Here is a 27,343-nt window from a genome sequence, read left to right as displayed (position 1 = left end):
GTGTATACAGTGATTACCTGGATGTTCTTTGGAACTCTCTCCCTCTCTCCGTCCACCCCGGGGATGTGTGTTCCAGTGTTGGAGCGTGGCTCCAGCCAGAAGGACACCAGCCAGCGGATGAAGATAACGCGGGCGTTGAGGAGGCTCTCCTTGGTACAGTACACTGTGTCGTTGGTCTCTGTGTCTCTCTTCACCACACTGTAGTAAGGCTTTGGTCTCATCGAAGGAACCTCTGGAGGGGGGACATACGGAGAGAGGTTGAATAGAGAATGCAGATGTATCACTATACCCCTTTTCACACCATTGTGTTGACCCAACCCATACTGTGCTGGCTCTGATGTATAACCATACCAGCTCAGCTCGGCTCAGTCGTACCAAAAGGGTATCAATGTACTTCTATGCACACTGCACCACTATAGTAAAATGCAAAGCTAAGAATCAGCTTTAGAATGTATATAAACAAAGAACTGTTTCTTTAGCTCATACTAATTGAAATGAGTCTCCTCACCCAGTATGGGATGGTACAAACTGGTCTCCTTGGAGAAGTTGGGGAATATGTGCGGCAGGTAATATTTCTTAAAGTTTCCAAACAGGAATGCAAAGCCCTTCTCGTGGTTGTCTTTACACTTCCACTCCAGACTTTTGGCCTGCAGGGGGAAAGACAACAAGAGACTACTGTTAACAAAGAGCATTACAGAAACAGGACCAGAGACAGGGAGTGAGAGGAGGCACTGTCTGCGGCAGGGAGAGAGAGAGCAGCACAGCCGTTAACTCAGTGTGTTTGTGTGTGAGCATACAGTACACTGCAGCAAACGCATGCCGATGCAACTCAGCGTTAATAATGTGTTCGAGCTATCCATATGAGCTATGTTGTTGATCCCGTTTCATTTTGAACTGAAGTACTGCTTGAGTTCATTGTGGGTGACTTAACATGATGTAACGAACTTTTTAGGGGGTTACGGTCATTTGCACTTCTCAGCATGCAGACAGACAGACGTCCATCTCAAAAGGCTCACTGATAGGTAGTAGGTAATATTGCATCCACGCCAAGCATATTAGCAGTGTTAGTAATTAAGGGAAGAGTACCTGGTTTACCATGTATTTCAGAAGAGCCTCTAGGAAGTATCCTGTGAGGTCTTCCTGGGCTTTATCTCCTGTCTGAGGAGGGACCAGGGGACTGATCTCTTCTGGAGTCACTTGAGCTGAAGGAATGGAAGAAGAAAAGAAAGAAATAAAGGAGGAGATAAAAAGGATAAAAAGCAAAAGAATCAGCTTGACTGATAGTTAGGTTTGACATTGGCCATAGGAGTTTGAATCTGAAATATGTTTAGGCTGCAGAACAGCAGACCTGCCAACCCTGTCCAACTTTTTAGAGTACCAGAAGCGCACGGCAAATTAGAGATAACTATCTATAACGTTTTTCTTAGCACATACCTCCAAGTTTAGTCTCTATAGTAGAGGAACGCTTGTCACCTCTCAAACAGGGCCAATCACTAGGGCCAGCTCACAAGTATTGGCTTTTTAGACACGGTTCCTAAGCAATACTAAAAGCAAAATCATTTTGAAAACATAAAAACAAACACAAATGATCGCGTCGACAGACCGCAAATGTCACGACTTCCGCCGAAGTCGGTCCCTCTCCTTGTTCGGGCAGCGTTCGGCGGTCGACGTCACCGACCTTCCAGCAACCGATCCACTTTTCATTTTCCATTTGTTTTGTCTTAGTCTTACACACCTGTTTTCACTCACCCAATTACCTTTTTATTATTTAACCCTCTGTTCCCCATGTTTGTTTGTGAGTGATTGTTTGTTGTATTGTGGTCTGTATTTGTGGGCTTGGAAATGCTCTTGTATTTTGATGACTTTGAGTAAAGTTACTTTTATTTACTAATCTCTGCTGTCCTGCGCCTGACTCCTCTGCACCAGCTACACATAGATCCTTACAGCAAACTGGTTACACAAAGCTTAAGTAGGCTACCGCAAAGAGAATCTGAACACGGTTCGCTAGAAGAGTCTGCTGTTTCAGCCTATGTAAAGGTACCTATTGGACCTTTGCAGCGCATACATCATTTCAGATTTTCGAAATATATGTACGTAATTTGTGTCTATATATATATTTATTTATATTTTAAAGCAAGCCCTATTCATTTCTGTGTACTTTTAACATTGGATCTCGAACCTGCGTACATGGACAGAGAATTGCGTAGTTGGTACGCAAAATGCATGCTTGTTGGCAGGTCTGGAACAGTCAACCTCAAGATGTTTCCTTATAACTACAGTCACTAGCAAGGTGATAGGTGTAGAGATACTAACTCTCCTGGAGGCTGAGAGGGGGGTTGACCAGGTTGTCCAGGGTTCGAGGGGCCCAGCTCTGACTGGGGAGATGGGAAGCCAGGGATCAGACAGGCAAAAATCCATAGCTGCTCTCTCAGTGCGTTGCCCTGCAAGGCCTGCATCCATAGCAGGAACAGACGTACACCCTCCCTTCGGATCTACAGGGGAGAGAGACACAGTCAGGAACATGCTCAGAAATAGAATTGAGCCTTTCTATATTTATGAGCATACTATTACCAAATACCCATAGCAGTCAACACCATTGCAAAAGACGAAGACAACAGCAAAAACAGAAGTACTGCATGTACAGAGGCAGGTTGGCTACTGGCGATGCTACTAACGAATGAAGGACTACTCTGATGTACCTTTAAAGAATTCCCAGTGTGCAACAACTTCTTCAGAATGAGGCCTGTGAGGACACAACAAAACGCATCACATGGAATATCAACAACTGGACTGCCACTCCCCCAGCCCTTACCACACCCAACCAGCCCCGCCCCCAATACTACAGCACATGTCAGAGTTCTCGGTCAGACCTAGGAGACCCTCATCCCCAGATCCTTGGCTTTCTCTGGGTGGGCTTTGTATCCAACTGCACAGTGGTCTCAGTGCAGTGGAAAAGAAGAGACCACCTAGTGGAGGGGTGAGGAGAGGGCAGTGGAAAAGGAGAGACCACCTAGTGGAGGGGTGAGGAGAGGGCAGTGGAAAAGGAGAGACCACCTAGTGGAGGGGTGAGGAGAGGGCAGTGGAAAAGGAGAGACCACCTAGTGGAGGGGTGAGGAGAGGGCAGTGGAAAAGGAGAGACCACCTAGTGGAGGGGGTGAGGAGAGGGCAGTGGAAAAGGAGAGACCACCTAGTGGAGGGGTGAGGAGAGGGCAGTGGAAAAGGAGAGACCACCTAGTGGAGGGGTGAGGAGAGGGCAGTGGAAAAGGAGAGACCACCTAGTGGAGGGGTGAGGAGAGGGCAGTGGAAAAGGAGAGACCACCTAGTGGAGGGGTGAGGAGAGGGCAGTGGAAAAGGAGAGACCACCTAGTGGAGGGGTGAGGAGAGGGCAGTGAAAAAGGAGAGACCACCTAGTAGAGGGGTGAGGAGAGGGCATTGCAGGGCACTAATGTGCTTCACTCTCACTCCAAATGCATGTTACAAATCATGTAGCTACAGTCAGTACTAATACAGACATTGGTAAGGGAGGAGTGTGTGGGCCTGATACGCACTTAACTGGCTTAACCTGCTTTTCAAACACATGATGGTACCAAATGTCTGATCATGAGGTAAAATCTTGAGAAGGGATGGGCAACTGGCAAAATGTCATCTAAACCTCATGGCAAAATGTGTAGAATTGCATGAAATGAACTCTCTACTGTCAAGAGGAGGGCTGCTAGAATGATGAGTTCACCCACATTAAAATGTTGCCCAACCCTGATCTAGAGGGAAAAAAAACATTCCCACTCATCTGATGAAGATGTCCACACTCAATGGCAGCACACCATGTAAGGCCTACTACACATGTACCTATGCTGTGGAACTGCCATCGTCCTTGTATTCGCTCTGGTAGGAGTTGCAGAATTTTCTGTTAACAGAACATAGAATACAACAGTCAGGAGTGGTATGAAAGCCAGTGTCAGTATTACTACTGGGTTGAAACAAATGAATCCATCTTCATTGGAGAATATAATGTCAATTGTCCAAAGACTGTCAGTGGTCTAGCCTCTCTGTTGTGGATGAACTATATCATCGGCCAAGTGGTAGACGTCTCCGACTCCGTATGAAGAAGACCATGAGGCAACAAGGGAGAAGAGAGGTGAAGACACCTTTCCGGGGAAATCTTTGAAAGGAAGACTAGTGAGACTAGTTTGACTAATCTCACACATTTCAACACCTGCAACTACTTAATCCCTGTCACCTAGTCTGACACACATGGAGAGGAAAGGCAGTTCTCTCAGGGAAACTTTTTAAATATCACTGGCCTTAGATGTGAGGTGAACTGCAGCAGGAGGACTAGGCCCTCCCTGTAAGGAGACTATGAAGATGTAATGGCACATGACTCATTCACACCCATGTCAACTGATAAAAGGCCACTAGCTGTTTGGCAAACAGACACCCATTTTATTTTGGACCAAAAACCTGCCTCTCAGCTCACTGTCTAGGTCTATAAATATGACACAAGACAATGCCTACAGTGTGTGTGTGTGTGTGTGTGTGTGTGTGTGTGTGTGTGTGTGTGTGTGTGTGCATGCGCATATGTTGGCAGGATCATTTTGATCCTCGTAATCTAAAAGGAACATCTTGCCACGGTCTTCAGGCCTCACTGAGCCTTGCCTCCAGTCCATTCTAATACCCTCGTTTGGGGGGTCACCAGGCGCACGCCTGTATGTATGTATGTGTGTGTGTGTGTGCGTGCTGGGGGATATTTCACACATGGGGATTGAGGAGTTGTCAAGCTAACTTGTCAAGCAAACACATAGAAAGAAGCACTCCACTTTCTGATTTACAGTAGCCTCCACATTAACCTGCTTGGGGGGGGGGGGATGTTAGGCCAACTCTCTGTTACACCTACTCCATTCTGATTTCTATGCATTCAGAATCCATCCCTCTCAAAAGAATTGGGACACTCATTTAAAACAACTCCTCAATATTGCAGAAGTAACTGTCCTACCTCGAATATGAAAAGAATGGAGTCAAGTTCTTCCCTTTGTGATTTGTGACCTGCAAAGGAGAAGAGAATGTGTCTGAAACAATACCAGTGTCACCATGACTAGCGGCTGTAAAACATCCTGTAATAATAATGTGAAAATAATATTCAGGCCAACCAACCAGACTATTCTCAAACTTTTATCCTCACCTTTTTGTTTGAGACTGACTTCAATGTTAACAAAGTTCTCAAAGAACACATAGTAGATGTGAGAGTAGTATTGGTCAAAGAAATGCTTCAGGTCCCCCGACTCTGCATTTTCTGCAGAGAAAGAAAGAAAGAAAGAAAGAAAGAAAGAAAGAAAGAAAGAAAGAAAGAAAGAAAGAAAGAAAGAAAGAAAGAAAGAAAGAAAGAGGAGAGAGAAAGAAAAAGAAAGAGGAGAGAGAAAGAAAAAGAAAGAAAGAAAGAAAGAGAAAAAAAAGAAAGAAAGAAAGAAGAGAAAGAAAGAAGAGAAAGGAGAGAAAGAAAGAAAGAAAGAAAGAAAGAAAGAAGAGAAAGAAAGAAAGAAAGAAAGAAAGAAAGAAAGAAAGAAAGAAAGAGAGAAAAAAAGAAAGAAAGAAAGAAAGAAAGAAAGAAAGAAAGAAAGAAAGAAAGAAGAGAAAGAAAGAAGAGAAAGGAGAGAAAGAAAGAAAGAAGAGAAAGGAGAGAAAGAAAGAAAGAAAGAAAGAAAGAAAGAAAGAAAGAAAGAGAGAGAGAGAAAGAAAGGTAGAAGAGAGAGAAAGAGAGGAGAAAGATGTACTGTTAATCACACAGCAATGCAAACAAGCAGACATAATGATTCAGAGTTAAGGCTGCTATCTGAGAAGAATAATCAATGTCATAAAGGCTTTGAATGCCCTGGATTTCAACTACACCTACACTTAGCCTGGAGGGGCTATTCATAGAAATAAAATGAATAGAATGGTCTTGGAAGCTCTAACTCTGGCAATTTGACTGGTAAACGTATGGGTGCATGAGCAAAGGCTGCCTGGAATTGTGTTGCAACAATTTCCATGGTGTACTGAACAAAAATATAAAATCAACAATTTCAAAGATTTAGTTACAGTTCATAGAAGGAAATTGGTCAATTTCTGGGATCTTTTACTTCAGCTCATGAAAAATGGGACCAACACTGTACATGGCATGCATACTTTCCAGACGTCACACATGAGCATGCTCTAGATCGACGAGTATGAAACGTGTTACAGTTGCCACAACTTCGCACAGCCATTGAAGAGGAGTATGACATCATTCCACAGGCCACAATCAACAGCCTTATCCCCTCTATGCGAAGGAGATGTGTCATGCTGCATGAGGCAAATGGTGGTCACACCAGATACTAACTGGTTTTCTGGTCCACGCCCCAACCTTTTTCAGAAGGTATCTGTGACCAACAGATGCATACCTGTATTCCCTGTCATGTGAAATTCATAGACTAGGGCCTAATTAATTTATTTCAATTATACATTAACTATAATGCAGTAAAATCTAAATTCGAAAATCGAAAAATTGAAATTGTTGCATGTTGCGTTTATATTTGTTCAGTATAGCTTTAAAACAGTTTTTTCTCTCTTTCAGACACATGACAAAATGTGTAGAATTGCAGGAAAATGGTTTCAAAACTGTAAAATTCAGGCCTCCCGACTGGAGCAGCGGTCTAAGGCACTGCATCGTAGTGGTAGAGGCGTGACTACAGACCCGGGTTCGATCACAGTCTGCATAACAACAGGCCGTGATCGGGAGTTCCACAGGGCGGCACACAATTGGCCCAGCGTCGTTCGGGTTAGGGGAGGGTTTGGCCGGGGGGGCTTTACTTGGCTCATTGCGCTCTAGCAACTCCTTCCCTGGGCGCCGAAGATGTGGATGTCGATTATGGCAGCCCCCCCGCACCTCTCGTTCAGAGGGGTTGGGTTAAATGCAGAAGATGCATTCAGTTGTACAACTGACTAGGTATCCCCCTTTCCCTATTAGTGTGTAGCCAAAACTGTTTGGGCGCTACAGACAGAAGTTGGCAGATTGGTGGTACTGACAAGTCCAGTGGGGGTTGTAGAGCAAAACGGAGAATACCATCGTGTCCGTGAGAGTCTCATCTTTCCATAGAGGGGCCATAATAGTTTGCCAAAAGGTTCGGACACTACAGCTGTAGCTCTGCCACCTCCAACCGCAGATGCGGTGGATTGAGACGCAGCCCATACTAAAAACAGATCTCTCTAGCTTAAGGGGTCTACAGACAATACGCAAACAGGGCCGACAGAGTGCAGCGCAGTGTTGCAATGTAATTTTTCGTCACAAAAGTCGCGGCTCCTTGTAATACACGCAGTAATTCAACGCAGTTTTTTAAGACCGACATGCCATTCCTTGCAAAGACTGAGGGGCAGTATTGAGTGAGTTTTCTGCAAGCTTGCTTTTTTTGTGCTTTTATTTCGAGATTTGCTAAGCACAATTATGTCTATGTCCAGTTTTGAGGAGTGCCTGTGCAAGCTGGTGAGAACACGAGAATCTTTACAACCCTTCAATGAGGTCGTATTCCGACAAGCATGCAAAAAAACAACAGCTGGAGGGAGAACTCACGAAATTTGAACAGGGATACTGATATCAAAGAAACATGGAGAAAGATTCCGGACCAGTATGTTCGCAATCTGAAAAGGGTGAGGAGACTAGGAGTGGGGCTGACGCTAGGGTGTGTACCCCACCGATTGTCTGACAACTGGATTGGCTTTGTGTTTACGTGAAACAATCTCAGATAGACACCAATATGCCAGATACGGTGTGTACTCGTCATTGTGTGTGTTTGTGATCTTATGTTTCGTAGACCTAGTTAGAACATGAAATCAGCTCTTTGCTGGCTGGAAGAAATTGTGACTGGGAAATCTTCCGTGCCTGTGTTGTCAAATTATAATGATTAGCAGGGCTAGTTCAAACATCTGAAAACAGACAAGTGTGTTGTGTGTGTGCTAATTAAATTGAGATGTTCATGAATTCAGTTATTTTGGGTAAACATTAACTCAAAGGAGCCCATGGGGATGTTTTAAGATTGCATGCATTGTATTCTAATGTATTTTTGCCATCTGCTTGTAGATTTTGGAGGGTAGGGGTGTTTTGGACAGCTCAGAGACAGCAGAGCCCTGAGGGCCCATTGATTAATCTCCTCCCAGGCCCCTTTCCCCAACACCCAATGCACCATCCAGGTGCACCGTTGCCCTCTGCCCTGCAACTCCATCAACCTCCGCCCCATCTCACCGCCCAGGTCCAATGGCCAGAAGAGGAAGACAGCTGAGGATCATTTTGGACACTGACATTATGCAGCAGATGGATGACTTAAAGAAACGGAGTCACAGAAACGGCACAAAAGGCTGTCTACGACGTCATGGTACGATGGATTGTGTCTAATCCTGCTGATCAATGTCTCTCGTTTCTCAGGGACATGATGTGTGTCTGCTCCATCCACTCTCCAGTGAGACAGCGCCCTCTGTCTCACCCCAGAAACTGTTGTGTGCTTTTTTTCTTATTCACTGTTTTTTTTATATTGACTTATTTCCTCATTCACATTCACAGGTGGTTACTTTGTCTTTTCTCTTATTTCCCCTTTCATCACTTTTCACCTGTGTATTACATATCACTATTTTCCTCGTGACAGTCAATATCTAAAAAGGTCTGCAAATGTATTTGCCTGGTTATTACTGATTTCAATCAATCAGTCACTCAGTAAACTTGTACTTCTTTGTACATGAGCTATGTAGATGAGGTTAATGTCTCGAGGGTCTGTCCCTATTGTCTACAGCTAGACAGCCAGTCTTAACCATGTACCATAGCAGGAAAGTCTTAGATGAGAGGCCACTACACATGACACAAGGTTAGGTAAATGTTTTAAGGGTCTAGCCTCCAAAAAATATGAAAAACTAAAACAAGGATGAAGTGACTGTCATGGTGGTACTTTATTGTGAGAAAAACAGCAAAATCCAAACAGCAAAACCAAGCGTGTAGGCCCACGTCATAAACAGACATCGAAGAAAACGTATGTGTGGACATGTTTTCCAAAGCACACTCCAACGTTTACATGTTTCTTGGGTCCAGGAAACGGTCTCCACTCTCCTGTACGCAGGTCCCCAGTGGTTGTGGAGTGATGACTGTGTTGTCAATGATTAGTGTATGTGGTGCAAAGCTAATTGTGTAGGGCCATGCAGGCCTTCACAATGGTCTCTCCCAAAGCAGTTCTCTGAAATGCTTATGGCTTGAGTGGAGGTAGTTGTAGATCTTCTTGGTGTCATCAAGGCCAGAAGAACCTTTGAATAAAATAAGCATTTCCATTAGTATTGAACAGGAACATGAAGGTTATGAAATATGTACTGTAACAACTGTGTAGCATATGCTTTGGACATAGGCCCCTATTCTCTCACTTTTATGCATATCATTTCAACGTCTATATCGATATAATTTTCACATCCTATGTATATAGTCACATATATTTTGCGTATCTTACCTGGATATGGTTCAATCAGGTTTACCCTCATCCCACGATGACATACAGGCTCAGTGTTTGGGTCCCCAACAAGCACTCTGGCCTTGGTAGTGGCAGCTGGCCTGCAATGAGTTGGGAGCCAAACTTGCTTTGTGAGAAGATTCCCGCATCTCCCTCCCGACCATATGCGCCCACGGCGATGACGATGTAGTGGTACCTTGCATCGCAGACTGCCATCAGGACCATTTGAGAAAAGCCCTTGTAGTTGTAGTCCTCCCTGCCTGAGTTTGCCGAAGCTCGGATCCAATAATGTTATCCGCACAAAACGGATAATTCAAATGATCCCCAAAATCCCTGGAGATTTCTCCCATTTTACAGCAATTGAAATTCAAAAAGAGACATGATTGCTTCTGCTCCTGTGGCTAAAAAGTAGTGTTGTAAAGCACATAACACCAGACTAGGCTAACATGTAGCTAGCTAGCTAGTATTTGTAAACAGGCATTACACCGGATCGGAAGTTCAAATGTTGTCACTAACTAGAGTCAAAAAGAGTGCCTCGGCCCTTCTTGCTTTGTCAGCTACTCTGGCTCCCAAGCCCCTAGCGGTTATACACTACACAAGGCGGACTTCCTCTCTGCATGGAACGCAACAAAAAGAGTCTGCTGCCCCCCCCAAAAAAACGACTCCACCCATGTGCACACACGGAGCGGAGCTTCTAGCCACCTCTAAACAGACAGATTTATATAGGGATTTGCTTATTATGCTAATTACATTTCCACAGGGGCACTGACATCAACTCTAGTGGGTTAAAAAAGCAAAAAGAATCTCTGCGTCCCCCTTACGCTAACTTTGCCACCGCTACTGGAAAAAAATCTGAGGGGAAACACTGCACACACACACAAACAGATAATAGTTGTTGAATTAGCCTTGAGGGTCTTCTGCCCAGAGCCCACCATATTCATTTACACACTAATCAGCCTGGGAGGGTCTGCTGCCCAGAGCCCACCATATTAATTTATACACTAATCAGCCTGGGAGGGTCTGCTGCCCAGAGCCCACCATATTAATTTATACACTAATCAGCCTAGGAGGGTCTGCTGCCCAGAGCCCACCATATTAATTTATACACTAATCAGCCTGGGAGGGTCTTGTGAAGGACACCGCTAGGATAGTGTTGAGAAGCCTGCCAGAGGGAAAACAGAACAGGAAAAGACAGGCACATGGAAGCATGCATGTCTTCCTATCTTGTCCAGTCTCCCTGAAGCCTGGAGAATCTCAGGGAAGAGGCTTTTAAATCCCCTGTGACATCATTTAGGCTACTCCTGTATTCCTGAACAGAGCCAGAGAGGAGAGATGGCAGACTCATGGGAGAGACAGGAAGAGATGATGTGTGATTTAGCAAAATAAGATACTTCCAACAGTTATTTTTTTCTCTCGTCTGAATCACTAAACAAATACTTGGCCTCAGGAGGGCCCATTTCGGAAACTCTCTCTCACTGGTGCCACACACAAACACAGGCACACATACTTCTCTGACCTCTCGGTGCTATGGAGCATATCTCAAATAACTGATGGAAGAGACTCAGTCAACTGCAGCCAAGAAACAATTCTGAGACTCAGATTGTTCACTTTAAAATGTATGCCAAACTAAAAACACTGACTGCAAAGTTAAACAAACCATACATCTCCATGCACAATGACTACTTTGAACAATTTCCACAGACATTTTTTACAACAACACATTTAGATGCAAAGTCTGGTAACAGAATAACGGCTTATGCTGTTTGTGCGTCATTCTGTTCCCAAACTTTGCATCTGCACTGTTCTTCAAGTGCAATCATTGTTTTTTTGTTTGACATGCATTTTAAAGTGAACAATCTGAGTCTGAGCGTCATTCTGTTACTGTTGAATTGTCCTGTACCATTACACAAAGCTCAAACACTTCTCAACACAACACTCTCCTCTCTATGACAGTCCATCTCCATCACTGCAACACTTCTCAGCTTAGCACATGACAAATCCAACCAAACCAACATGAAGAAAACAATTTTGGGGCCAAAGGTACTAACTAATCCTAAATAATTTTGACATGGCTTGGCTGAAGAACTACACTGGTCAACAGGTAATATTAATATCTGCCAAACAGTACACACACACACACACACACACACATCCAAAGAATCCTAAAACAGAACACCTCTTTCATAATCCAGCTTCCTCAGTTTGCCCAGTTGAGAGCCAGCCCAGAACTGCTCTGTCCTAAACAATAGCCTAGCTTGGGGAATGGGGGCATGTTCTTGTTGACTTGCTCTGCTGAGATGGCAGCAAGCCAAGCAGTATTGCAGTTCAAAAATAGAACACTTGGAAGACAAGAGTCTCTTTATCAGAAAGAGGCAGCATGCATCTGAAATGGCACCCTATTCCCTATATACAGTGCCGTGAAAAAGTATTTTCCCCCTTTCCGATTTTCTCTATTTTTGCATATTTTTGATACGGAATGTTATCAGATCTTCAACCAAAACCTAATATTAGATAAAGGGAACCTGAGCAAAAAAAATGTATACTATTTTATTTATGCAAATCACAATTCCCCTGTGTGAAAAATAATTGCCCCCTTATACATAACTGGTTGTGCCACCTTCAGCTGTAATGACTGCAACCAAATGCTTCCTGTAGTAGTTGATGCTTCCAGTCTCTCACATCGCTGTGGAGGAATTTTGGTTCACTCTTGCATGCAGAACTGCTTTAACTCTGCAACATTTGCGGGTTTATAAGCATTACCTGCTTGTTTCAAGTCCTGCCACAACATCTCAATTAGGACTTCGACTAGGCCATTTCAAAACTTCAAATTTGTTGCTTTTTAATCATTTTCATGTAGGCTTGATTGTGTGTTCTGGATCATTGTCTTGTTGCATGACCCAGCTGCACTTCAGCTTACAGACAGATGGCCTGACATTCTTCTGTAGAATTCTCTGATACAGAGCAGAATTCATGGTTCCTTCTATTAAGACAAGTCGTCCAGATCCTGAGGCAGCAAAGCATCCCCAAACCATCACACTACCACCACCATGCTTGACCGTTGGTATGAGGTTCTTACTGTGGAATGCAGTGTTTGGTTTTCGTCAGACTTAATGGGACCCATCTCATCCAAAAAGTTGACTCAAGTTTGACAAAAAACACCTGGAAGCACCTGGATGATCATCAAGACTCTTGGAAGAATGTTTTATGGACAGATTAGTAAAAAGTATAACTTTTTGGATGACATGGGTCCCATAATGCCTGGGGGAAACTGAAATTGTAAAGCGTGTATTTTTCCATATATAGACACACCCTGTGTTTTAATAAAATCAACTATATGTACTGAGCTTGTCTGACACTTTATGCACGCTGTTTGATTCAATAATTTAGACACACAAATGACTCAAGAGGGAGCCATAGATCACGATAGCCAAACTAGAAGAAAAATACCTGTTCCCAGCCCTCCTCCTCCCACTGCTGCTGGGCTTCTCAGATCCTGCCGTTACACTCCTGAAGTTGCCGGTAATAGGCTACACCAGGCGTCGGCACCCTTTTCCATTTGGAGTGCCAATTTATATCTTACCATTTCTACCGATCTGCATATCAGTTATGATTTCATATGCACATTTTTGTGCAAAAGTTACATTTCATTTATAATAGTCTTTGTAACTCAAAATCATTGTCATGTGGTTAATCTGAATTCAATCTAAAAGAAAATTATACAAATCTAAAAGTAACTTCTATTGCCAACTATGTAAAAACATCCTACATAAAGCCAACAAATAAAAAAATTGCAGCCTGCAGGTCAAAAATATCCTGATAAAAAAAATATCCTAGAAATCCAATTGGCTATGCATGGCTGTCTGCAACCAACTTGAAACATTGTATCATCTAATCAGCTGTATCTGTCTGGAAGCTCCAGCTAGCAAACTTGCAACAACAATATTCTGGGCCCACGGGACAGACACAACTGTAGGCTATTTGTGCAAGAGATAAGAATTAATCAGGTATTTTATGACGTTTCCACTGGATTAGAGCATTACATGTTTCCCTTTCATACCGACTGGTTATCGAAAGGGAGATAGCTGGAAATAATTGTAAAATACATTGAGTAACTATTGTCATTCTCAATGGATTCTAAAAACAGACTGTTTACTTGCTGTTTGATGTGATATTTGTAATCTTTCTTTCCTTTTCTTTAAGCTCCAAAACTCATTACTGGTGGCGAGATAAGACAATCAGAAATACTGCCCAAATGGGCACATTTATAGGCGTACATTTGCACACAGGCCAGGTAGCCTAGGCCTACATTTATATGCAAAATCAGGTCCATGTCCTTACTCAACATTGAAAGATGCGCTGCAAACAAAAGACAATGAATAAATTGACAAAACTCATGAATTGGGAAAAAAAAAAAAAAAACTTTGGTTGGTGAGCTCTGAAAACAACGTGTCCACTCCAACAATGAGAACGGTACACGACTAATAATAATAATAATAATAATAATATATTGAATGCATTAACAGAAAAAAATTGGGTCGACCAACAGCCTATGGACCAGTCGACTAAATGGGGTCAGCCCTAGTCTGCCTTGTGTTTTCATTTTTGCTACTGAAAAAAATACTGGGAAACAGGCCCTACTTTTTAACCCAAATCTTTGGCCAAAAGTAGTGCGCTACATAGAGAATAGGGTGACATTTGGGAAGCAACCTTAGTGTGTGGAGAGGCTGGTCCTCTCTCTGGTCATGTTTACATGAAGACTGTAGTCAACAACACTGAATTCTGCCAAGTCTTTGTCTACAGCACATGCTCACACTACTGTGATTGGGAACACTGACTGTGTCCAACCATACACATTGCCTGTCTGAGTTTGTTCTTTTGACATGGTGCTGGCATTGGTGCCATGGGCCATTTAAAGTTGTCGCCACTGTTTCAATGTAATTTCCTGTCCTAGAGAGGAAAAGCACCTTTAGGTTCCACCTATGAAGAATGACGAAGGCTACTTATACATGTTCACGAATTGGGTGTGGGAATTTCCACGGAGTTGATAAACATCAACAAATAGGGCACTGACAGCTGTCAGTGTAGCTAGCTAGCATGTTAACTTTATCTAGCTAGCTTGCTATCCTGCTAACCTTATCTAGCTAGCTAATGTTAACTGTTGTTGCCGATTTTTGTTTTTTACTATACTGTATTCAAAAGATTAGCCAGCTGGTTCTATGGCTGGTTCTGGAGCTTGATTTATCAGAAGCATTGATTTAGGGAAAACATATTTGAATTCGCCATCAATAGTTATCTCCAAAGTTTTGGCATGTTACATAAATTGCAGCCACTTAGCCGCCTTAGAAAGAGTTACAAAGAATAATATGAAACGCCGGTAATATGGGTAACTATTGAAAGACAGTTATCCATATTCTCTCATAGTGAGAGAGCATCTGGCCATCACGGTAGTGGCACAGGGCTACTCATTTCTCCTAAGTGGAGATTCTCTTTTCTCCCTTTCCCCATTTCAATTCCATGACGTCACTGTCACTTGTCCACTCAAGCTTAACATTATTGTCATCTTTCTCCTTCCCCCCTTCTGACACCCAGGTGGCGACACGCATCTCTGCGTGCCTGGCAGATATGTTAGCTTGGATGTCGGCTCACCACCTCAAGCTAAACAGAGCTGTTCTTCCTCCCAGGGAAGGTCTGCCCGCTCAAAGACCTCTCCATCACGGTTGACTCCACAGTGTCCCCCAGTGCAAAGAACCTTGACATGACCCGGGACAAGACCCTGTTGTTCTCAGCAAATAAAGCCGTGACTCGCTCCTGCAGGTTCATGCTCTACAACATCCCTAGAGTACGACCCTACCTCACACAGGAAGCGCCGCAGGTCCTAATCCAGGCACTTGTCCTCTCCTGACTGGACTACTGCAACTCTCTGTTGGCTGGGCTACCCGCTTGTGACATCAAACCCCCGCAGCATATCCAGAACGCCTTAGCCCGCCTGGTGTTCAACCTTTCCAAGTTCTCCCATGTCACCCCACTCCTCCGCACACTCCACTGGGTTCCAGTTGAAGCTTGCATCCACTACAAGACCATAGTGCTTGCCTACGGAGCAACAATAGGAACTGCCCCTCCCTACCTTCAGGCTATGCTCAAACCCTACACCCCAACCCAAGTACTCCATTCTGCCACCCCTGGTCTCTTGGCCCTCCCACCCCTACAGGAGGCCAGCTCCCACTCAGCCCAGTCCAAGCTCTTCTCTTTCCTGGCACCCTAATGGTGGAACCAGCTTCCTCCTGAAGCTAGGACAGCAGAGTTCCTGACCATATTCTGAAATCATCTGAAACCCTACTGAAATCTTAAATAACCCCACAGCACCCCCCCCCTCGCATTCCCCTTCTCACCTAGACACCCCCCCAAAAAAGTATATATTTTTTAAACTAACACTTGCACTTTACTTTTCTTCCCCCCTTACTAGTTCTGACTTTGCTGATAGCGACTTTGAGGAAAAATGTACTTACTAACTGTAAGTCGCTCTGAATAAGAGTCTGCTAAATGACTAAAATATGAAATGTAAATGTGTTTTTCTACATTTCCATGGACACGGTGCAACCTTTGGTAGGTAGGCTGCTGGCAGACTTTGGCTGCAGTACAGCAAAGTCAAGTCAGTGAAATGATAGGCTACAATCAGGCATGCCACAAATGACATGCATCTATAAATTCTTTGAATTTTATTTCGCGAGTGCCTTTTCATTATCTGGATAGACTAACATTACACCATTCAAAGCAGTGGAGCGTGTAGTGAAGCAAAACTTTAGCGGTCAAAACCATTCATTTTGGGGCAACGGGGGAAGCGAGTTTGTTTTTATTTTTTTATTTAACCTTTATTTAACTAGGCAAGTCAGTTAAGAACAAAATCTTATTTACAATGACGGCCTACACCGGCCAAACCCGGACGACGCTGGGCCAATTGTGCGCCACCCTATGGGACTCCCAATCACGGCCGGATGTGCTACAGCCTGGATTCGACCCAGGGACTGTAGTGACGCTTCTCGCACTGAGATTCAGTGCCTTAGACCACTGCGTCCATGTGTGTAACTATTTAACTGTACTAGAATGTTTAAAAGGCCACTAAAATGTTAAATATCGATATCGTTTTTTTTGGCAAGGAAAATATCGGATATCGGCCAAATATGTCATATCGGCGCATGCCTAATATGTACCCATTGATTCTTGAAGAATATAACTTATAAATGCTTCATGAGGTTAGTTCAACAATCATACCCTATTAGAACCTAAAATATAAGCTTGTTCTACTCCAAGGTTTGTAAAAAGAAAATGTACAAACACCTTATAGCTTCAAAACATGGTTAAAACTAGGGATGCACCGATATGACATTTTGGCTGATACCAATATCCGATATTTTCCTTGCCAAAAAAAAACAATACCGATAATAAAAATTAAGCATTCTTGTAGAGTTTTTTTAAGCATTCTTGTACAGTTAAATAGTTACACAAAAATGACCAAAAAGTTATTTTGTTGGCATTTACGTATGACCCCATTACCAGTGAAACATAATCAAAACCTATTTCTTTCACATACTTGCTGTGCTGTTTCGTTGTTAATTTGTTCAGTCTCAACCAGGATTTCATCATACACGTCAAGCAGTGGAGTTTCAGCTCTGTCTGTCCGTGGCCTCTCTTCCTTGGTGTGCACTGTCGCTGTGTCCATTTCCATCTTGTCCAGCTGTGTCTAACATTTCCGTAAACCCTGTTTCTTGTCTGCATCAAAGTAGTGGTCCTTGTACCTAGCATTGAGCATGGTGGCGACAGAGTAAAGAGGCTCAGAGAGAATGCCACCGAATCGCTTGTTCACAGCCTCTTCTAAAGTACTTCTGCAAGTTTTAACCCCACGGTATGTGTCGGCAGTTATGTTGAGCAGGAGTTTCAATGCCATGACAGAGGGTATCACGTCTGCTGCAGACGCAGTTGAGATTATTTCTCAAGTCAGTTGTTCGAATGGAGCTAGGACTGTGTTCATGTTTCCAAGTTTCAAATGCCATTGAAATGGCAGCAGCGGTATGAGAACAGCACATTCTTGAGCATGCAATACGGCTTTCCTCAGTACGAAATCCTCGTCGACCCACTGTGTTGTCAGACTCAGCATGCTCATGGGGCGGACAGCGCTGGTCCAAATGTCAGTCGTGAAGCTAATAGCAGTGACACCAATAGCAAGTAGCTCATAGATGTGCGTTTCAACAATACTGTGTAACTCCGGTAGGGCAACATTTGAAAAATAGCACTTACAGTGAGGGAAAAAAGTATTTGATCCCCTGCTGATTTTGTACGTTTGCCCACTGACAAAGAAATGATCAGTCTATAATTTTAATGGTAGGTTTATTTGAACAGTGCGAGACAGAACAACAACAAAAATCCAGAATAACGCATGTCAAAAATGTTATAAAATGATTTGCATTTTAATGAGGGAAATAAGTAATTGACCCCTCTGCAAAACATGACTTAGTACTTGGTGGCAAAACCCTTGTTGGCAATCAGAGGTCAGATGTTTCTTGTAGTTGGCCACCAGGATTGCACATATCTCAGGAGGGATTTTGTCCCACTCCTCTTTGCAGATCTTCTCCAAGTCATTAAGGTTTCGAGGCTGACGTTTGGCAACTCGAACCTTCAGCTCCCTCCACAGATTTTCTATGGGATTAAGGTCTGGAGACTGGCTAGGCCACTCCAGGATGTTAATGTGCTTCTTCTTGAGCCACTCCTTTGTTGCCTTGGCCATGTGTTTTGGGTCATTGTCATGCTGGAATACCCATCCACGACCCATTTTCAATGCCCTGGCTGAGGGAAGGAGGTTCTCACCCAAGATTTGACGGTACATGGCCCTGTCCATCGTCCCATTGATGCAGTGAAGTTGTCCTGTCCCCTTAGCAGAAAAACACCCCCAAAGCATAATGTTTCCACCTCCATGTTTGACGGTGGGGATGGTGTTCTTGGAGTCATAGGCAGCATTCCTCCTCCTCCAAACACGGCGAGTTGAGTTGATGCCAAAGAGCTCCATTTCGGTCTCATCTGACCACAACATTTTCACCCAGTTGTCCTCTGAATCATTCAGATGTTCATTGGCAAACTTCAGACGGGCATGTATATGAGCTTTCTTGAGCAGGGGGACCTTGCGGGTGCTGCAGGATTTCAGTCCTTCATGGCGTAGTGTGTTATCAATTGTTTTCTTGCCAACTATGGTCCCAGCTGCCTTGAGATCATTGACAAGATCCTCCCGTGTAGATCTGGGCTGATTCCTCACCGTTCTCATGATCATTGCAACTCCACGAGGTGAGATCTTGCACGGCTCCCCAGGCCGAGGGAGATTGACAGTTCTTTTGTGTTTCTTCCATTTGCGAATAATCGCACCAACTGTTGTCACCTTCTCACCAAGCTGCTTGGCGATGGTCTTGTAGCCCATTCCAGCCTTGTGTAGGTCTACAATCTTGTCCCTGACATCCTTGGAGAGCTCTTTGGTCTTGGCCATAGTGGAGAGTTTGGAATCTGATTGATTGATTGCTTCTGTGGACAGGTGTCTTTTACACAGGTAACAAACTGAGATTAGGAGCACTCCCTTTAAGAGTGTGCTCCTAATCTCAGCTCGTTACCTGTATAAAAGACACCTGGCAGCCAGAAATCTTTCTGATTGAGAGGGGTCAAATACTTATTTCCCTCATTAAAATGCAAATCAATTTATAACATTTTTGACATGCATTTTTCTGGATTTTTTTGTTGTTATTCTGTCTCTCACTGTTCAAATAAACCTACCATTAAAATTATAGACTGATCATTTCTTTGTCAGTGGGCAAACGTACAAAATCAGCAGGGGATCAAATACTTTTTTCCCCCTCACTGTACTAGGTTGTGTGTACCGGAGCTCGAGGTCCTCGACCAGTCGGCGAAAGCCAACATCATCCACGACAGAGAACGGTTGATTGTTAAGAGCAATGAATTTCATTATCTTTGCGTTAATGGATTTCGCCTTTGACTTGTTTCGCTGAAATTTTCTTACACTTTCAAATGACTGTTCGACTTGAACTTGGTTAGTTGTTGGAAGTGTGCGCTTTGTATTTTTCTGCTTTTGTTCTGTGTTGCTCTGTATTTTTCGTAGCGTCATTACTAGAGGTCGACCGAATATGATTTTTCAACGCCGATACCGATTATTGAAAGACCAAAAAAAGCCGATACCGATTAATCGACCGAGTAAATGTAATTGCTAAAATGCACTTTAGTATCAAAAGTAAAAGTATAAATAATTTATAATTCCTTATATTAAGCAAGCCAGACAGCACCATTTTCTTGTTTTCTTTTATATATATATATATATATATATATATATATATATATATATTTAAAGGATAGCCAGGGGCTCTACAACACTCAGACATAATTTACAAATTAAGGATTTGTTTAGTGAGTCTACCAGAGGAAGTAGGGATGAGAAGGGATGTTTTCTTAAGTGTGTGAATTGGACCATTTTCCTGTCCTGCTAAGCATTCAAAATGTAACGAGTACTTTTGGGTGTCAGGGAAAATGTATGGAGTAAAAAGTACAATATTTTCTTTAGGAATATAGTGAACTGGAAACCACATATCCTGAGGCCGTATTTCTTGTAGCTGGGGATTTTAACAAAGCAAATTTCAGGAAAAGGCTGCCGTAGTTCAATCAACACATCAACGGTAGTACTCGCACTGCTAAAAACACTCAACCACTGCTACTCCAACTTCCGGGATGCCTGCAAGGCCCTCCCCCACCATCCTTTCAGCTAATCTGACCACGACTCCATTTTGCTCCTTCCTTCAGAAACTCAAAGAGGACGTACCCGTCCTAAAGACTATTCAACGCTAGTCTGACCAATTGGAATCCATGCTTCAAGATTGTTTTGATCACACGGACTGGGATATGTTCCGGGTAGCTTCCGAGAATAATATTGACAAATATACTGATACGGTGACTGATTTTATCAGGAAGTGTACTAAGAGTCAGAGCAAACATAGCTAGCTAGCTAATACAGCCTGGTACCAGAGCTGGTGTAGTCCTAGATAAGCATGCTGTTTGTGCAACGATATCTTCTAAGTAAAAAAAAAGAATAGGTGAAGCATGAATATGTTAGCTAGCTAGACAGCTACATGAGCTTAGAAAACATGTAATGTTTCACCTGGAAACACTGACCAACACTTCAGTTTCTACCCTGTCAATAATTCCTCCCTGGCATATTCATTTGTTGTCACGCCAAACAACAATGTATTCAAGGTGCTGCCCACGATATTCCAAGTATAGCATTTGAATAATCATTCCATTTTCATGATTCCAACAGGTTACCAATTAACTATGCCTAGATTTGTTGCCCCTGTCATGGAAAATTGCAAGATCATGTTATAATGCTTGTATTGTATTATAATGGTTGTTTTATTCGACAGAATAGAGTATTCTGTTAACTTTTGTGTGTGTGTGTGTTTTACTGAGGATGGGCCTCTATGAGATAGCACTGAGAGGAGATTTACGATGTCTTTGGGTGATAAAACCTAAAGAGCATTCCAGAATAACATGAGGTAATGTTTTTGTGCTATGAAGTACCAGGAACGAGATTAGAACCTCGTCTTAGGGACCAAACTGAACAATAATTTATAGCAAATGTTATCTGGCTATGGGATACTCCTCTCTCAAGTAAAAGTCTTTCTTTGTGAACTGCTCCTAAGATCTGTGGTTCGTCATGTAGATTGAGAGGGGTGTATCTTGGCTATAAAAGATCTTTGTACTTTTGTGTTGTCACTTTCAAATGGTTCATTAGAAATGGCGCATCATTGAAAGTCATTGCTAATGCAAAGCTCTTATTATTAAAGATGTAGTTTAAGTATAACTCTGACTGGTGTGTGAAGTTTGTTTCTCCTCATTTGGTAACGCAGAAATTAGCCACCACACCCCTTTCATGCAGCCGTGTGTGGCACAGTGTGGAAATATTTTTTGGGAAATGTGTAGAAAATTATTTTTGAGGGAGATGGATTAAACAGTATAAAACAATCAGAAAATAAAGCCCCACTTTTATTATTCAAGAACATAAAATACAGTCAAAAAATGTAAATATATAATAATTTGATATTTTGGCCATATCGCCCAGCATTATGAAGTGGGCAGTTCAAATGTCACTTCAAGCGCAAATATATCATACTTTGACTAAAACGATAACTTGACTTAAATCGTTGTGCAACATCATGGGTATGCTCTGGCCATCGTCTTTCAGCTCGAAAAAGTGGATTTCTACCGGTGTGGGCATTTAAAGCTAAAGATGCATCCAGACCGGTGCCTGGCTCCGACACACCACACTTTGTCTACATCCCAAATGGCACCCTATTTCCTTTATAGTGCACTACTTTTGACCAAGCCCATTGCCTCTGGTCAATAGTATATAAGGAATAGGGTGCCATTTGGGACACACAATATGGTAGTTCCATACACAACAGAACAACAACACATTCATTTAATGAAATAACTAACTTCCAGATATCCTAAAAATCTCAAGAGCATTGGATAGTTAAAGACAAATTTTGGTAGCGTGATGTCTACTGATGTCTAGAGCTGCTCTCTGATAGGCTAATAGAATTAAGCAGTATCTGACTGTAAATAAAGGGCAATAAAGTTGACTTGACGTCATCAACTTTTCATTCCCAAAGACACAGACAGGCAGATATTGTTGTGAGTCAGTCTACCAATTGCCAGTTGCCACAATGTTTAGCCTACTGCTGCTTGAAATGATCCACATTTGACAATAACTAGATCCCCCACCCCTCTATTTGTACCTCTGCACATCAACTCAGTACTGGTACCCCTTGTATATAGCCAAGTTATCATTATTCATTGTGTATCTATTATCATTATTATTATTATTATTATTATGTACAGTTGAAGTCGGAAGTTTACATACACTTAGGTTGGAGTCATTAAAACTTGTTTTTCAACCACTGCACAAATGTCTTGTTACCCACTATAGTTTTGGCAAGTCAGTTAGGACATCTACTTTGTGCATGACACAAGTCATTTTTACAAAAATGGTTTACAGACAGATTATTTCACTTATAATTCACTGTATCACAATTCCAGTGGGTCAGAAGTGTACATACACTAAGTTAACTGTGCCTTTAAACAGCTTGGAAAATTCCAGAAAATGTTGTCATGGCTTTAGAAGCTTCTGATAGGCTAATTGACATCATTTGAGTCAATTGGAGGTGTACCTGTGGATGTATTTCAAGGCCTACCTTCAAGCTCTGTGCCCCTTTGCTTGACATCATGGGAAAATTAAAAGAAATCAGCCAAGACCTTAGAAAAAAAATTGTAGACCTCCACAAATCTGGTTCATCCTTGGGAGCAATTTCCAAATGCCTGAAGGTACCACGTTCATCTGTACAAACAATAGTATGCACGTATAAACACCATGGGACCACGCAACTGTCATACCGCTCAGGAAGGAGATGCGTTCTGTCTCCTAGAGAAGAACGTACTTTGGTGCGAAAAGTGCAAATCAATCCCAGAACAACAGCAAAGGACCTTGTGAAGATGCTGGAGGAAACAGGTACAAAATGATCTATATCCACAGTAAAACGAGTCCTATATTGACATAACCTGAAAGGCTGCTCAGCAAGGAAGAAGCCACTGCTCCAAAACAACCATAAAAAAGCCAGACTACGGTTTGCAACTGCACATGGGGACAAAGATTGTAGTTTTTGGAGAAATGTCCTATGGTCTGATGAAACAAAAATAGAACGGTTTGGCCATAATGACCATCGTTACATTTGGAGAAAAAAGGGGGAGGCTTGCAAGCTAAAGAACACCATCCCAACCGTGAAGCACTGGGGTGGCAGCACCATGTTGTGGGGGTGCTTTGCTGCAGGAGGGACTGGTGCACTTCACAAAATAGATGGCATCATGAGGTAGGAAAATTATATGGATATATTGAAGCAACATCTCAAGACATCAGTCAGGAAGTTAAAAGCTTGGTCGCAAACGGGTCTTCCAAATGGACAATGACCCCTAGCATACTTCCAAAGTTGGGGCAAAATGGCTTAAGGACAACAAAGTCAAAGCATTGGAGTGGTCATCAGAAAGTCCTGACCTCAATCCCATAGAAAATTTGTGGGCAGAACTGAAAAAGCGTGTGTGAGCAAGGTGGCCTACAAACCTGACTCAGTTACACCAGCTCTGTCAAGAGGAATGGGCCAAAATGCACACAACTTATTGTGGAAAGCTGGTGGAAGGCTACCCGAAACATTTTACTTAAACAATTTAAAGGCAATATTACTAAATACTAATTGAGTGTATGTAAACTTCTGACCCACTGGGAATGTGATGAAAGAAATAAATGCTGAAATAAATCACTCTCTCTACTATTATTCTGACATTTCACATTCTTAAAATAAAGTGGTGATCCTAACTGACCTAAGACAGGGAAATTTTACTCGGATTAAATGTCTGAAGTGGTCAAAAACTGGGTTTGAATGTATTTGGCTAAGGTGTATGTAAACTTCCGACATCAACTGCATGTTATACTTTTCTATTATTTCTCTCTGCCTTGTTGGGAAGGGCCCATAAGTAAGCATTTAACTGCCTGTTGTTTACGAAGTATGTGAAGAATACAGTTGATTTTATGTTTTTCCATTGAAGATTTTCTTTAAAAAGGAGCCATGGATGTTGATTAAGCCATGGGAAATACTGACTGAGCTTAGGTTACACATCCTGTGTGGCGTCGTGCCTGAAGCTTGTCATCCGTTGCTCAGCTGCCATTACGATCAGACAGTGCCGCACCACAGCTACACAACTCTCTTCTAGGCCTAGCCTATATCCCCAACATGATTGTGTGATTGTTATCTTGGGCCTGAAATTCCCCATGGAGTGAGCTGGCCAGGGCACACCCATCCAATTTCCACAGAGCGCAGTTCCTAACCTACTCCCTGGCAAACTCAAGCCACTCTAGGTGTACACCATGTGTGCAGCACTTTTGAAATAAAAGTAGCTTCTACATTTAGCTAAGGCACAGCCATAAAATCATGTTTTTTACACTGTCACAATTAGCCTATTTTTTGCTATACTAAAGTTATATTATTAGCCTATAGTTTTAAATGATTAGTTTTAAATGAATTAGCCTAGATTATTTTTCAACAACCAATAAAAGGAAATGCTAGGCCTAACACATCACATTACATTATTATTACACAGTATGTGGCTATGCTGTTTCTCAGTAGCACACACACACACACACACCTCTCCAATCTCATGCCGCATCCAAAACAACTGAGAACTCAGAAATATCCGACTTCATACAGTGCGTTCAAGACAGCTGGGAACTCTGAAAAAGAAAACAAGGTCCATCTGGTTTTGAACAGTCACCCAACTCAGAATTCCAAGTCGGAAACTCAGGCATCCTTCTAGAGCTCCGGCTTTCCAATCTGAAGATCACTGATGTCTTGATTTCTGTTGATTTTTTGTTGTTGTCTTAAATGCTCCATCAGCTACTGGCACATGCACAATGGGATGATGACAGTCTGTGTTCCTACACCAGTTGCTATACTGGGGGACATTGGAAAAAGGACATTTGGTATGTGCCTTGAACACAAATGGGTTCATGAAATGGAGCAGCAATGTTTCACTCACAAGTCACAATGCCATGAAGTTTTCATATTTTTCATAGCTTCTACAAAGACAACAGAATTTAACCATCTCCAGTCCATTTCCTCTCAATATCATATTTTTAAAGCTTTGGAACAGACCATGCAACAAGAGGGCTTTTGACTTTAAATTCAGGACACTTTGGTGAAACAGTAGGACTCGGTTCTCTCTAGGACTGACTTTCCTGACAAATCCCAAAGGAAGCCCCGGTTTACATCGTCTGTTTTTTCACAGGGTCCACCCAGTGCCGCCCACAGACCCAATCCCATCCTCCAGACAGATTCCGTTTTGCAGGCAGTTTTTGATGAACTCCTCCAATTAGCTAATTACCTGACATCTCAAATCTGGTTCTAGTATATGTTGCATCTTCAGTCCACAAATTGTGCAGAAGGCAAGGGGCAAGACAGAGATAAATCACTGAAGACATAAATTGACAAATGGAACGGTATATCATCCTTGGGACGTCCCTACCCCATTGAAGTTGAAATGTAAAATGGTTAAAGTTCGGTAAGGGTAGGAGTTTAGGTTAAGCACGTCCCAAGGACCCCGGACAACACTGACCAAATCAAAACATGGTTGACATCTCGAATTATTTGCAGAATAGAATAAACTTGAGCTACTGTGAATACAATCAGTATGCAACCAGCACATCAAATTCATTTTAAGCATTGCAATTATACAAAACATGTTATAATGGCTAGCAACAACTGTATGCTTCCAATCCGTCCAATGATGGAGTAGCAACAATTAGGCACCTTAGCTAGCTACTCCGCATCAAAAACTGATAAAAGTCGCGAGCTCACTTCAGCTAGGATAGCTTTGGTTTAGCTGTAGCATCAAGCTATATCTAGCCCAGCAAGATAGCCGACAAAATGTCTAATTTCGACTTACCTATAACGATCCGCAGGTGTTTTAGACGTGTCAGTACATCTTTTTTGGGATCCAACACTTTCGGTGTTGATTTTTTGACGTCCCCATGAGGCTTTTTTGAGAACATTCCGAAAGAAGGAGACGAACGAATCTGTGTAGGAGGCACCAAGCCCCTGCTTATCTTCTTCAAAAGATTGATAACCACAAAAGAGCTGGAGGTCCGTTATCATTTGATTATGTACTGCGACCTAACAGCCTTCAAGGGCGATAACATATATACAAATAAATTCAAGTCGGTGAGAGGTGTGCATTTTGCAGATAAGAGTTTATGTAAAATGTTGCTAGCAGTCCAAACAACACACCTCTCCCCAAAATATCAAAACATGGCGGAGCTTGAGATATGAAAAACAAGTTAGTGGAAATCAGAGCAATTCAACGCTCCAGTCTGGTAGAAAAAAAAAATATATATATTTTAATGTAGTGTCTGGTTTGATTATTTCAAACATTTTAGATGACAGTCAGATCCTAATGAATGGCATAATGTTTCCCAAGCAAGAAAGCAATCTGGAATTTTCATTTGAAAGACCACTACTTGTGGGTGCACCACTTAATAAAAAATCTAAAGTTTCACTTTACATGGAAAAGTGAAAGTGCACTGTATTAGTTTACATTTATCATACTGTGTTCTGTGACTGTCAAACAAGAGGCAGAGTGAGAGGGGAGAAAGAGATAAACGTTTTGTGTGTGTAATGTTTACTCTGATAGTTTTTTCTTTGTTTTGTTTAAATCGCTTTGTTGGTTTTTGTCATTATTTTATGTTTATTTCACTTGTTTTAGCAATATAAACAAGTTTCCATGCAGAACGACAGATTTTACCTTGTCAGCTAGGGGATTCGATCAAGCAACCTTTCAGTTAGTGGCCCAACGCTCTAACTACTAGGCTACATGCCACTAGGCTACCTTTAAAAAATATATATATATATATATTTTTATTTTTATTTTTATATCAAGGCTCAGCACCCCTACTTCCCGCGACTATGCCTGTTTTCCTTCCTCCAAATGCACTGATTTGATTGGAACTGGACAGGTAACAGCAAAATACCTGAAGCCAGACTCCACATTGCTTACCCCTGTTCTGTCATTTCAGTTGAGATCTTGATCTGAAAGCGAAGTGAAAATACCGACAGTATTTACTGAAATATCTAGTTACAGTAGTACTGTAACTACATATTGACTTACATACGTTTTCACGCATGCTTTTATTATCAGCATATGAACTGGAAATTCGAGAC

The 27,343-nt window shown here is 42.3% G+C and overlaps 1 protein-coding gene across 1 annotated transcript in view; it reads right to left on the bottom strand.

The window, feature by feature from the left end:
* The window catches only part of LOC106611173 (ral GTPase-activating protein subunit alpha-1-like), a 123,605-nt gene extending 97,146 nt beyond the window's left edge, over positions 1–26,459 (bottom strand). Inside the window, 10 exon segments of the mRNA XM_014211096.2 lie at positions 18–232; positions 509–647; positions 1,087–1,202; positions 2,314–2,362; positions 2,364–2,492; positions 2,700–2,743; positions 3,847–3,904; positions 4,991–5,040; positions 5,177–5,287; positions 26,073–26,459. Coding sequence (XP_014066571.2) covers positions 18–232; positions 509–647; positions 1,087–1,202; positions 2,314–2,362; positions 2,364–2,492; positions 2,700–2,743; positions 3,847–3,904; positions 4,991–5,040; positions 5,177–5,287; positions 26,073–26,178 — 1,017 coding nt within the window. The 5' untranslated portion in view covers positions 26,179–26,459.
* Between the last annotated feature and the right edge of the window lie 884 nt (positions 26,460–27,343).

This window comes from Salmo salar, chromosome ssa09 (genome assembly GCF_905237065.1).
Source record: "Salmo salar chromosome ssa09, Ssal_v3.1, whole genome shotgun sequence".
NCBI classification, from domain to species: Eukaryota; Metazoa; Chordata; class Actinopteri; order Salmoniformes; family Salmonidae; genus Salmo; species Salmo salar.
Note: the sequence above shows the minus strand (reverse complement) of the source record. Positions and strands in the feature narration are given on the sequence as shown.